Raw genomic sequence first — 12235 nt, 5'->3', positions numbered from 1 at the left:
TGAGCTTAGACACTAATCCAACAGTAGGAAATTTAGAATTTTCTACTTTGATTCAAAGTAAAAAGGTATTGTGTAAGCATATATGTCCCTCTCTTTATACCGTGTATTCAATTGTGAGTTTAAAGAAAAAAATGTTTTTTTTGAGTCAAATGCAGCTTTGTTTTTGACTCTTTTGAGTCAAATGTGCCTGTGTTTTCACTCTGAAAACTTGTGTTTTTTATATTCTGAAGGTAAAATGAGGTTTATGTTTGTTTATTCAAATGAGTTTTATTTGTTTTTATTCTCAAAGTAACGTTTAGTAGTAATGTTTTACAACTAAATTCAAACTAATCATCAACATTAGTGTTTAATGGGCATGTTCAATTACTTTTGGTTGAGTGTGTTTTTTTTTTTATTTTTTTTTTATTTTTTTTTGGTTTAAAATGATATCATTCTATTTGTTGGGGTTGATGTATGTTCTTAATAAGATTATTGTAACTATTTTTGGTTGGGTTTAAAGCAAGAAGTATGAAAATGTATGCATAGTGTATTGCCATTGATCAAAGCTATCAAACGAAAGAGAAGCGTTATGTATTAAAAACAAAAGTTTCCTTTTTGCATATGGTTTGATTCATAGAGTTTGTGTTTATGGTATTATAAAGTTTATCAATAATATTTTAAGAATTTTATGTTACACGAAAGAGACAATTTTTTTCTTAATGTGACCGATTACGATTTTTACTTTTATGTTCGGGTTATTTGTTTAATATTTTTTCATGTATTTTTTATTAAATGTTTTTACTTTTATGTTCGGGCTATTTGTTTAATATTTTTTCATGTATTTTTTATTAAATGTTTTTGATAAATAGTTGAGAGATCAGTAATTTATTTTGGTTTACATTGAAGTTAAAATCACTACTTTTTTTACTTTATTATTATTATTATTATTGTGGATTCTTGGAATATATTCGAGTGTTACATGTTCCTTCTTCCGCTCATTATGCCGACATCTTCACAAAATGATTGTCTACATATTTATTCAATGATTTTCGATCCAACTTAAATGTCCACCTTCCTTCTCCGGTTCAAACTGGAGGGGATGTTAGTATGCTTGTATTTGTATGTATTTGCCTATATTGGTTAACCCATATTGTTCTAGATAGTCTAGGCCCATACATGTACTTGTATGTGTATATAACCTTGTAATATCTCTTTTATCAATCAAGGAAGTTTGGTACTCAATAGTTGAAATGATGAAGTCAATTTGAAGGATAGTTGGTGAGGAAGAAAGCTCGACGAGTGCAAGTCAACGGTTGGGTTTAGGAGAAAAGGAAAGAGTAGTTTTATTTGATTTCGTTATTATACCACGGTGACTAATGATTTCCACAGATAATACATTCTCATAAAGGATAATATAAGAAGGATTAAGACATAAATGATAAATACAATACGGGCCAAACGTGTGCCGATATATATATTTATACGTAATCATCAATTTGCTAACTTTGTTTTTAGATTAGATGACAAGTATAATGATCGGATTTAAGAATAAATTAGTGTATATTTTTTCATTTGCTTCGGTTGTATATCAAAACGAAATAATCTATTGATCATATATTTATGAACAAAAGTATTTATGTAATGAAGCTGGTGTTGCAAAATGACATAATTACTGCATAAGATTAAAAAGTCATTGAAGCATGCGTGATTTCAGAATGTCAAAAGGCGTCTTGATATATTCCGGCATGACATAATTTCATTATGTTTCTTGGATCCAATACCTTTTCATGATTGAGTATTTAAATTTTACAAACACAACTAAAAATTTTCTAGGATGAAAGTTAGCGTCAATTAAGTTTTTGGAAGGTTTACATTACTTATCACTAGAGTATGATGATATTTTCTAAATTAAGATGGATAAAGTTTTGATTTATTTAGTAGCTTTATAAAGTTTTCATTTAGTTTGTTTGGTTATTTTTGACTTAACTTATTAGTTCATTTTATCTAGATTAAATTATAAATAAACAACATTATCAACAGTACAAAAAAACAACTTAAATAAAAATTAAATAAAAGATACGCTACTGTTTCCACAAAAAGTATAAGCAATGATCATCTAGGATTCGGAATGGTGATCAAGTATAATTTGCTGTTTAAATTCTTTGGTGAACAAGGTTGACTGGTGTAGGTTCTTTGAAAGGCAGGGTGTGCCACAAATAAGACACATGCAATAATAACACCTTCCACTCGGGTTCCTTGACGTCATGGCACTCGTACAACCGGGGGATGGAACTTTCTTTTGCCGGGGAAAGTTCATCCATTAGGCCATTATTTTAATTTTAGAGTAAATTACAGTTTTGGCCCCTTTGGTTTACACCTTTCTACATGTTTAGTCTTATTTTAAAAAAAATGATGATAATTGTCTCCATGGTTGCAAATTTTACCAGGTTTGGTACCTTAACCTTTTAACGTCCATATATTTTCATTAATTTTGGTTAAATGACCGATTGATGCTTCACTCTCAATCCCACTTCTGCAACTCCACCCCTTCTTATTACCTCTGGTGATGATCGATGTCGATGTTAGAACTCATCACACTCATATTATCCTTTACAATCTCTCTCTCTCTCTCTCTCTCTCTTCACTTTACTATTTTTTTAATTTGTTACGCTAGTAGTTGAGTAATGATACCCAATAGTTGTTCAATGATGGGGTTAGGGATGAGCAGATAGGTGAGACTCCATTAGTTTATTTATTAATAATAATAAGTCTAAAATTAGTAAATGACAAAGCAAGAAAGGGACAAAAAAAAAGACATAATTTTGTTAATTTAACATGTATTGGAAAGAGTTAAACCAGTAACGGTGAAAGAGATTAGAGTTGATAGATTTTGTAACCATAAAGACCTTTTCCATCGACTTTTCAAAAATACGACTAAATCTGTAGAAATATGTAAACCACAAGGACCAAAACTGTAACTTGCTTATATTTTATTTGGAGATAATAAAAGCACACAAGGCAACCGCATTTGGTGCCCCCAACCAACCAACTCATTGAATGGACAAAGCCAAAACTAATAAAAGGCATTGCTTTCTAATGTCAGCCGACCCTCATCGATTTAATCAGTAGCCGTTTGCTATAAGTCGCCATCGTCTGGTACAGGCTGTTCAATCTGCCTTCAAATGGTTGTGTCGTAAGTTTTTTGTGGATCCGTCACTACATACACCACCACTTTTAACGTATGCTGAATTGAGCAATTTGTAGCACTTGATACCTATTTTAAGATAATTTTTTAGTTAATAGTTTATGTTATCGAAATGAATATTTAATGTAAATAAGGTAGCCGTAATCAGTTTAGTTATGAATGAATCGATTTTGGTTATGTTGTATCAAACAAATCAAATAAGTGAAGTAAAAATTTAGTTAATTTTTTTTACTAATAAGTCTAATACGCCGAAAGTCACCCAAATACTAATCATACTGTATACTCCATTTCATATCGTTTGATTAAACAATGACTAAATTTTTACCATGGTAATATAACGTAGAGCAGAAGTAAAAATAATATAATTGCTCAAGAAAAATCAAAATGTATATATTGATAATTTTTAAGATGTTTATAGAGATTTACATAAAACTTTATATATATATATATATATATATATATATATATATATATATATATATATATATATATATATATATATATATATATATATATATAAATTGGAATGCCTGGTTGATATCTCCTAAGATTTTAACTTCTACTGTTGAAGGCATGTACTAAGATTTTAATATGCTCCGCTTCATAATCCAAGTATTGTGATCCTATATGAAACATAGATTATATATATATATATATATATATATATATATATATATATATATATATATATAGTAGGTGTGAGACCCATGTATTACATGAGTTTAATTAAAAAAAATAAATATGAAATTTTAATAATTTGAATGGTTTGAATTTATAAGAAAAATAAGAAAAATTTTGAATTATTAAAATTAATGAGACTTTAATGTATTGAATACATTACATATATAAGTCATTTCTAATAAATACTTATATATATATATATATATATATATATATATATATATATATATATATATATATATATATATATATATATATATATATTACCTTACATATTAAATGTGAAATTTTAATTTAATAAAATGAAAAATACAATAAAATGACAAGTGGAAAATAGAAAATTTAAAAATTCTAGAAAATGACATGTGTCCAAATGAATAAGAAGAGGACATGTGACAAAAAAAACTTTCATTTATTATAGTAGATATAAAATCAAAAATGATAAATAAAAAAAAAAATTACAACTCAACTTACCAATTTAACATTACCTATTGTAGTTTTTGGCTGTTCCAAGTTTTCCATGGAAGCATGGGCTGTATAGTTAGCGAAGTTTTCCTTCCCTTTCATAAAGTACATAAATTCAAAAACAAGACCCCAATATATGTGACTTTAATGAAACAGACAAAAGTGAATGATTTACCAAGATTGGACTTCTACTTTACAACAAAAATATCAGTAACAGTCCCATATTTGGCACACATGTTCCAAACCTCCCGCAATAAAGTGAGAAGGGAAATTCGTAACATAGAGATTATGAGAAAGTTTGAATTAATTTCCAGAATCCGACCCATGCGAAAACTGTATTCAAAACTATAAATTTAAAATTAATGGGTTAAAACTTAAAATTAACGTAACCTATGTGGAAACTGTATCCAAGATTATTTGTTGTGACCTGATTCATTTGACCAATCACCCAACCTGACTAATTCGCTCGTTTTACTTCTGTTTTACGATAGATTCAAAATATTAATGATTTGATTAACTTGCTTGTAATATTGAATTATCAATGCATGGGTTAATCTCTGAAGTCAAATATACGAGATTAGAATTCATGACCTTGAATTTTATTCCTTGCAAATGTTAAACTAGTCGACTTTTTATACCAACAAAAACTGCTTTCAGTTTAAAAACCTTCAAGTCACTTTCATATATGGAAACTTATAGTATCATTCAGCTAATAATAGTTCATTTCTAGAAGGAAAAAATTGATTCAATATATATTACTTTTCAATATACTTATAACATATTTTTAGAAATTGAAAAAAAAAAATCAAAAAAGTTCATTGTATTATGTTCACATACATCAAAAACCAAAAAATGACGATATAGTACGTAATATAGAAAAAAGTTTAAAGAATTTGACTGTAATGATGAGCCGATGAGGTCTAACAAGTCAGAAGCTTCTTATAAATATAACATGTTTTTTTTTGGGGTCAAAATTTAACATCCATTTTAATAAAAGAAAGTCGCACATTCGTATTTTTAACATTTTGAAGAGGTACCATCAAACACACGAAAATTTCATAATTAGTATTATAATAATTCAAAGTAAAAGATATTGTTTATATTGACATCAAAAATAAAATATGTTGTTTATTTTTCGTGACATTTTCAAAACGATCAAAATACAGATAGAACAATCTTTAAATTTGTGAAAAGTTATAAACAAGTCTCAATTGTTATTAGTTCTTATGTCAACGTATCTAATATCCGCTAACATATCCTACTCTAACTCTAGAAATTTAATAACTAAAATGAAAATCGACCAATCATTTAGTAAGTTATTAGATTTTTTTAGTTAGAATACAGGTCCAATATAAAGCCTTATCGATCCAACTGAATAATGAGTAATTTGGTTGGTTTAAATTAGATTCGAATTTTGTTCATATAATTTTATCCATTTTTGCGAACCAAATTCAAAATGGGTTATTTAATCGGGTTTGACTGAACCTATCCATCAACTAAGTAGTTTCTTAATCCAAAATAATAATAAGTAGTAGGTTTGACAAAACGAACTATTATGTATAAATGTAACATTAATTAATTTTTTGTAAATCTTAACAAGCAGTTATCACATTTTTCCATCGATCTAACTTAAAGTTAATATAAATCACGTATAAATTACATTTTTACAGTTAACTTAGACCTAGCAGAAGTATATTCTAAAAAGTAAGAATTAAGTGTCTGTGTTATAAACTTATAATCAATAAAACTCATGTATCAAAAATTCTTTATTTTATTTGATGTAATCAGGTACTAGATCTGTTTATAAATTTATAACATCAGATCTTAAATTATCTTAGAAAACACTAAAAAATTATAACCGGAAAATATAATTTCTTTTATTAGATTTTTATTTTGAGATTGGACCCCTAGATGTTATAACTTTGAAGGGTAAAATAGGGATTTAACTAAAAACAGTGAACACCAAAAAAAATATCTAACAGAAATATCTACCGCTCCAATATGCAGTGGCCTTCTTATTTTGCACGTATTATTTTCAGCCTCTAAAATAATTTACATCTACTTTAGTAGACGTGTCATGTCGTATGTCATCCACCAAGCAAAGAGATAAACATAGTCACACGCCACGTAGATGGACTGCTCCCACTAGGTTACACGTCAGACCTGACTTTTCTCTCAAAAGCCAGTTTATTACAAACACGCCCTTCCATTTCCTGATGAGGTGGTTTATCCATTTGCCACCTCAGTACTAATCTGCAGGGGTATTATTGGAAATTCAGCGGTTGATATTTTTATAGTACCTTTAGGAGCGTGGTGGACACGGATGTCAGTAAGCGTGGGTAAGAGAAATGTTTTGGTCGTGCAGCACACTTGTTGGAAGACCGCCTATAAATATGGAAAGGGGAGACTAGATGGAGAGCAACAAAGATTCGAACGGCTCCGTTTCTCCAAAATTGATATTACCACTTTCGTCGCCTTAAAATTTTTCCGGCAAAATGTGTAGAAGCCCTGTGTCACCTCCACATCATGAATCCGATCATGTTTCTGGCGGATCTGTTGAGACTATTGTCTATATTTTAACTTCCGGTGGTCGTCGGATTCCGGCACTCGCTAAAATACTGGTAATTAATCGGCTAATGTTAGAATTGAAGAATATCATTTGACTGGAAAACTAAAGGAATGAATCCGTTGGAATTTTAATCTGTGCAAATAAATGTTTAGTTTTCCGGTCGAGATATTTATGGAGATGCAATTTCAAGATGAATCAATTGATGTCTTATCATCCGATTCTTCAAATTCGAGTATTATGATATTCATTTTCTTCTTTTTTCTCTGGAAAAATTCAGGCATCAGCTTCGCCGGTATTGGAGAGCATAATCGATAGGCCGCGGAAGCACCGGAGTTCCGAGAAGACTATTCCGATTCTCGGCGTTCCGTGTGAGGCTGTAGAGGTGTTTGTTAGATTCATCTATTCCAACAGGTGCAGCGAAGAAGAGATGGAAAAGTTCGGGATCCATCTGCTAGCCCTTTCTCATGTTTACCTAATTCCACAACTGAAAGCGAGGTGCACCAAAGCGTTGATCGAACGGCTAACGATAGAGAACGTCGTCGACACTCTGCAACTCGCCAGGCTCTGTGATGCGCCGGATCTCTACCTCAAGTGTATGAAATTGATATCCAACAGGTTCAAGGTCGTCGAAGAATCAGAAGGTTGGAGATTCCTACAAGACAATGATCCATATCTCGAACTCGAAATTCTCAAGTTCATCGATGAATCCGAATCGGTATGTATTCTAATTAGTTTCAAGTTCATCTAATTTCCAAATCACAATTGAAGATTACGAGTTGCTAATGAATTGGATCTAAATGTGCAGAGGAGAAAGCGGACTAGGAAGCATCTTCAAGAACAAAGTTTGTATTTCCAGCTGAGTGAAGCGATGGATTGTTTACAGCATATCTGCACCGAAGGTTGCACAAGTGTAGGACCATACGACAAGGAACCAAGCAAGAACAGGGCACCTTGCAGCAAGTTCTCAACATGTGAAGGCCTCCAACACTCCATTAAACACTTCGCAATCTGTAAGAAGAGAGTTAATGGAGGTTGTGTTCGGTGTAAACGTATGTGGCAGCTCTTCAGACTCCATTCTTCCATCTGTGAATCACCTGATTCGACTTGCAGAGTCCCCCTATGCAGACAATTCAAAATCAAAGAGCAACAAGTGAAGAACAAGAAGGAAGAAGCAAGATGGGAATTGCTAGTGAGAAAAGTAGTTGCAGCTAAAGCCATATCTTCCTTATCTTTACCCATGAGGAAGAGAGAACAACAAGAACAGCCAAGATCATTGAGAGACGCCATGAACAACCATGTAAGTGTAGCATGTTGAACACGGATTTAGGAGAAATGAGTCTTATTCTTTGTTTCTTTATTTTTGTTTGATCTGTTTAGTTTAGTGGAAATGGTAAAGATGGTGTTGTTTGTACATGTGGCATGTTTGGTGTGGGTTTAGAATGGTATTTTGTTAAAAAGGGTACTCTTTGTAATTGAGAAAAAAGGGTGAGCTTTTTCGACTTTTTAAGGAATATTTTAGTATCGTATCATGTTTTCTTTATTCGTTTCTTGCTTCCACTTTATATATTTTATGAAGACTTGGAAGAAGGAATAAATATTTTATGTGGGGAAAAGTTCAATTTTTATTGCTTGTTAAGTAGATTCTGAACATAGAATACTATGTAAAAACGAACGATTCAACAAAAGTAGGTGGTTTTTAATACATGGATAATGACTTAACAAAAGTAATTGGTCTATAAAAAAAGAGGAATTATAGATAATGTTTATTGAGCTGTAAATGATTTCGGTATTATTAGGTTAGCCAAATTAATATCTTATTATTAGTTTGGCAAATATCAAAGATATAGGGGATAAACAACTGATTGTAAACTTGTGAGCTGTTCGAAATTACAAATTTTATTTAGAGAAAAAAATATATATTAATAGTCACTTTTCTCTTAAGATTTTTATAAAAATCAACCAAAAAAATTAAGAAATTAATGTATTATAACCGTGAATTTTGCAATTGTTAAAAATATTGTGAATTATCTAAGTTGTTTTTTAAAGAAAACTAAAAAAGAAATTCCAAACCACAAAATACGTTCATGCGAAAAAAAAATAATAATAAGTATTGTGAAATGCGCTATTCGTATTCCTTCTTTATACTGCAAAATTGTTTTTCTTTTATTATAAAATTGCTCATAATTTACGAAAAATGATAAAATCGAAAAGTATTTTTAAAATATCATTTCGATATTTTCGAAGATGTCAAAACAAGAGAGGCTTATTGATACAAGAAAATTATCCTAAATAGGAATGGATGGAGCCCGGAGGCCTATTTTACGATGGCAAAAGCCCATTGTGTAGAGGAAATTTCTTAAATTTTAGTTGTTTTTTAAAATTATAAGAAAATATACGATATTTGTTTTTCTCCTTTTTTATGGTATTAAAAAGTTACTTGTAAGTTGTACCTAATGTTTACTATTTTTATTTTTATTTGAGAGATAATTTTATATTTTGAAAACGAAGCCTATCTTATCTAAAATGCGACTTGGTTTATATGCTTATTATATACTCAAAGTTCAATCCATCACTGTTTTTCAAGTTTAGAGGTTTAAGGTTTTCCAATGCTTATACAAATACAAAAAATTATATAAAATAAAAGATTGTGGTGGGGAATGGGGATCGTCTATTGGTTATTTTATTGTTATTATTATTATTTTTAACTTAAGATTAATTAGTTTATTGGCTAGTTGTACTTGGGCAATATGCGACGTTAGAAAATGACATAATTACCACTTGGTTTGATTAATATTAACTATAACAAGTGTAGAATTAAATACCTCAAAATATTCATACTTAGCTATCATATGTACATACAATGTAGTTTTTAGAGCTTTGTTAAGCACAACCTAAGAATATGCTTAAAGAAGATAAGGGAGCTACACAAGTGTAATGCGAAATAGATATTATTTTGCATCAAACGTACTGAATATGTAGAGGCAACTTGTTTGTATACACCAACTGAGAGTAACCGAATATGGTTGTAAAACACAAAAGAAGCCTTCGACACCATGAAAATAGAAATTATAGGTAACAAATAGATCACTTAGGTCCTTTCTCTAGTTTAAAATTGAGGAGAAAGAAAGAAAAAAAGAAAAAGGGAAAGGAAAAGGAAGGAAAGGGAATGAAAGGAAGGGGAAGTTACCATTTCCTTTCCTTCTCTTCCCAATCAAAAACTCCAAAAATATTTTTCTCTTTTATTTTTTCTTGAGTGTTCGTTCGTTTATGGAGGTATAATTGATGAATTACTTAAGTGTCCCTAGAAGCATGCTGTTGTATGTGTCCCAAACCTCATAAGATTTTGAATAATAGCCTTCATGACCTGGTATAAACAAACCTTGTCTTCCCAATAAGGCTACCTCATTTATTCTAATCATGAGCTACCTCACTCTCTTCTCACATGAGTTAAGAGATTTTCTGCTTGGTCCTTATTTTCGCAGCAGAGGTACTTTCTCTTCTTGCACCATCTCTATTACACTTCTTCATTACATTCGTTTCATCATCGTAACCCTTGAGACTCTCAGAAATTACCACTGAGGTTTATGGTTACACAACATCTGTGTTTATGATCTTAGTTTCGTGTCACTACGAGCTGAGTGAAACCCAAAATTCAACATCAAATCTGCATTGACGGTGATCAATTAATTTGCTCAAGTTTTCACCAAAGAATTGACGGCTGTACTTTCATGAAATCTCAAATTTTATTTTGTGTGATTCCTATGAAATTGTTAAACACCATAACTTTTCTACCCCTGGGATCCAGTTTTTATTTTATTTTTTTGAGATTTTATATTTTTCCACGCCATTTTAAAATAAATTCCTACCTACTTGTTCAACAGACTACACTGGTCTCACAAGTACTTTGATCCCTTTCTTTCTTATTTCAAGATTAGAATTGTTGCATCAAAGAGAAAGCCACCCCAATGTAGCCTAATTAAAAGAAGCCTTTCAACATTTCTTAAAAAGTGTTTGATCGTTATTCAACGGGATTCCACACTAACACTTTAAGGTCTCTCTTGACCTTGAAGGAAGAGATTCGTGCCCGGGATCATCAGTTTCGTGTCATTATTGACATCACAGTTAATCCTAAAAAGAGTTGCTTTATCTCTTTTCTTTTTACACTCTTTGCATGAAAATCTTTGATTTTCCAAAAATCCGTTACTAATTAATTTCAGGCTAATTTGTTGCATTGGATGTTAATAATTAAGACGTGGTCAACAATCCTCCACGTGGGTAGTTTGTTCAAAAAGATGCGCTTTACAAGATAAGACGAAGGGTTGCTGACTCAGGCGGGAAATAAAAGGATTGAATTTCAACCGGTGGTAAAAATTCAAAAGGGGCGCGTGTGAATTTGAAACGGCCATACTTTTACTGACAAAGTGGACGCGTGTGCGAAATCCAAGCGTCATCTCTCTGGCAATTAAAGGCGCGTGAGGAATTGAAACGGTTTTCTCCCTGAAACGGCGCTTGTTGGGCGGCGTGATCCTAGGAATCTGACATTCTCTCTCCTACGTGATCATAGCACGCCTCAACTGTCATCCATCTGTCACTCAGGAAACCTTTTCGTATTTCCATAGAAGATTTGAAACGATTTTTCTCTCTCCTATCACCCACTATAAAAGGCCGTCTTCACCACCATTTACCTCTTTACTGCCTCCGAAATTTCAAGAGAACTTTTACTCCCAAAAAAGCTTTCCTGTTCATCATCTTCTTCATACCTTCAACAATGGCAGAATCCTCTTCCGTCCATGCTACTTCACAAATCCTTCCCATTCGTCTGCAACAATGTCTGGTGATTGACCTCAACCCTCTGGCGTATGACTCCTACATGTCGCCGATCATTGAGTGCTTGAAGTACTCCCAAATAGCTCCAGCTCTCTCAAGGATTAAGTCTGTGCCAATGGTGGCTCTCTCACAGGTGTATGCGACTGCGTATTACGACAAAGCAGTTGAGCGGGTATTCTTTGCAGTTGCTGATCACAAGACCTCGATTTCTAGGCAGCGATTCTGCACAATGCTAGGGTTGGCTGTTGACCCATCGAGAATAAATCCGGAGACGATTCCGGTTGGGCATCTATATAACATGTTTTACAATATGGGGTACACGGAGGTCCTCACCTCCGTCGCTAAGTTCAAAAAGTCCTGCTTGCCGCCACAGTGGAACGGCTTGTTTACAGTCCTCTTCAAGGGCTTGTCGGAACGGAGCTCAGGATCCGACGGTGCCAGTCGACTTTTCTTGTCGATCATGTACGCAGTCTATAACGGGATTAACTTGGACTTTGGGTTGGTCCTCT

The 12235-nt window shown here is 32.0% G+C and overlaps 1 protein-coding gene across 1 annotated transcript; it reads left to right on the top strand.

The window, feature by feature from the left end:
- The first annotated feature begins 6741 nt into the window (after positions 1 to 6741).
- Positions 6742 to 8425, top strand: LOC145082562 (BTB/POZ and TAZ domain-containing protein 1-like). Its single transcript, XM_079023322.1, has 3 exons — positions 6742 to 6951; positions 7177 to 7614; positions 7705 to 8425. The coding sequence occupies exons 1-3, from the start codon at positions 6826 to 6828 to the stop codon at positions 8212 to 8214; spliced, it is 1074 nt and encodes a 357-aa protein (XP_078879448.1). The 5' UTR covers positions 6742 to 6825; the 3' UTR covers positions 8215 to 8425.
- Positions 8426 to 12235: the final 3810 nt, after the last annotated feature.

The sequence above is a fragment of the Lactuca serriola genome, chromosome 1 (genome assembly GCF_051521515.1).
Source record: "Lactuca serriola cultivar US96UC23 chromosome 1, Lser_US96UC23_V15, whole genome shotgun sequence".
In the NCBI taxonomy this organism is placed as follows: domain Eukaryota; kingdom Viridiplantae; phylum Streptophyta; class Magnoliopsida; order Asterales; family Asteraceae; genus Lactuca; species Lactuca serriola.
This window is presented reverse-complemented; position numbering and strand designations above follow the sequence as displayed.

Excerpts from the sequence above, each read along its gene's own strand:
- LOC145082562 (XM_079023322.1), top strand. The coding sequence starts at position 6,826 with ATGTGTAGAAGCCCTGTGTCACCTCCACATCATGAATCCGATCATGTT. Across the intron at positions 6,952-7,176 it reads CGGCACTCGCTAAAATACTG|GCATCAGCTTCGCCGGTATT; the intron begins GTAATTAATCGG and ends GGAAAAATTCAG. Across the intron at positions 7,615-7,704 it reads TCATCGATGAATCCGAATCG|AGGAGAAAGCGGACTAGGAA; the intron begins GTATGTATTCTA and ends CTAAATGTGCAG.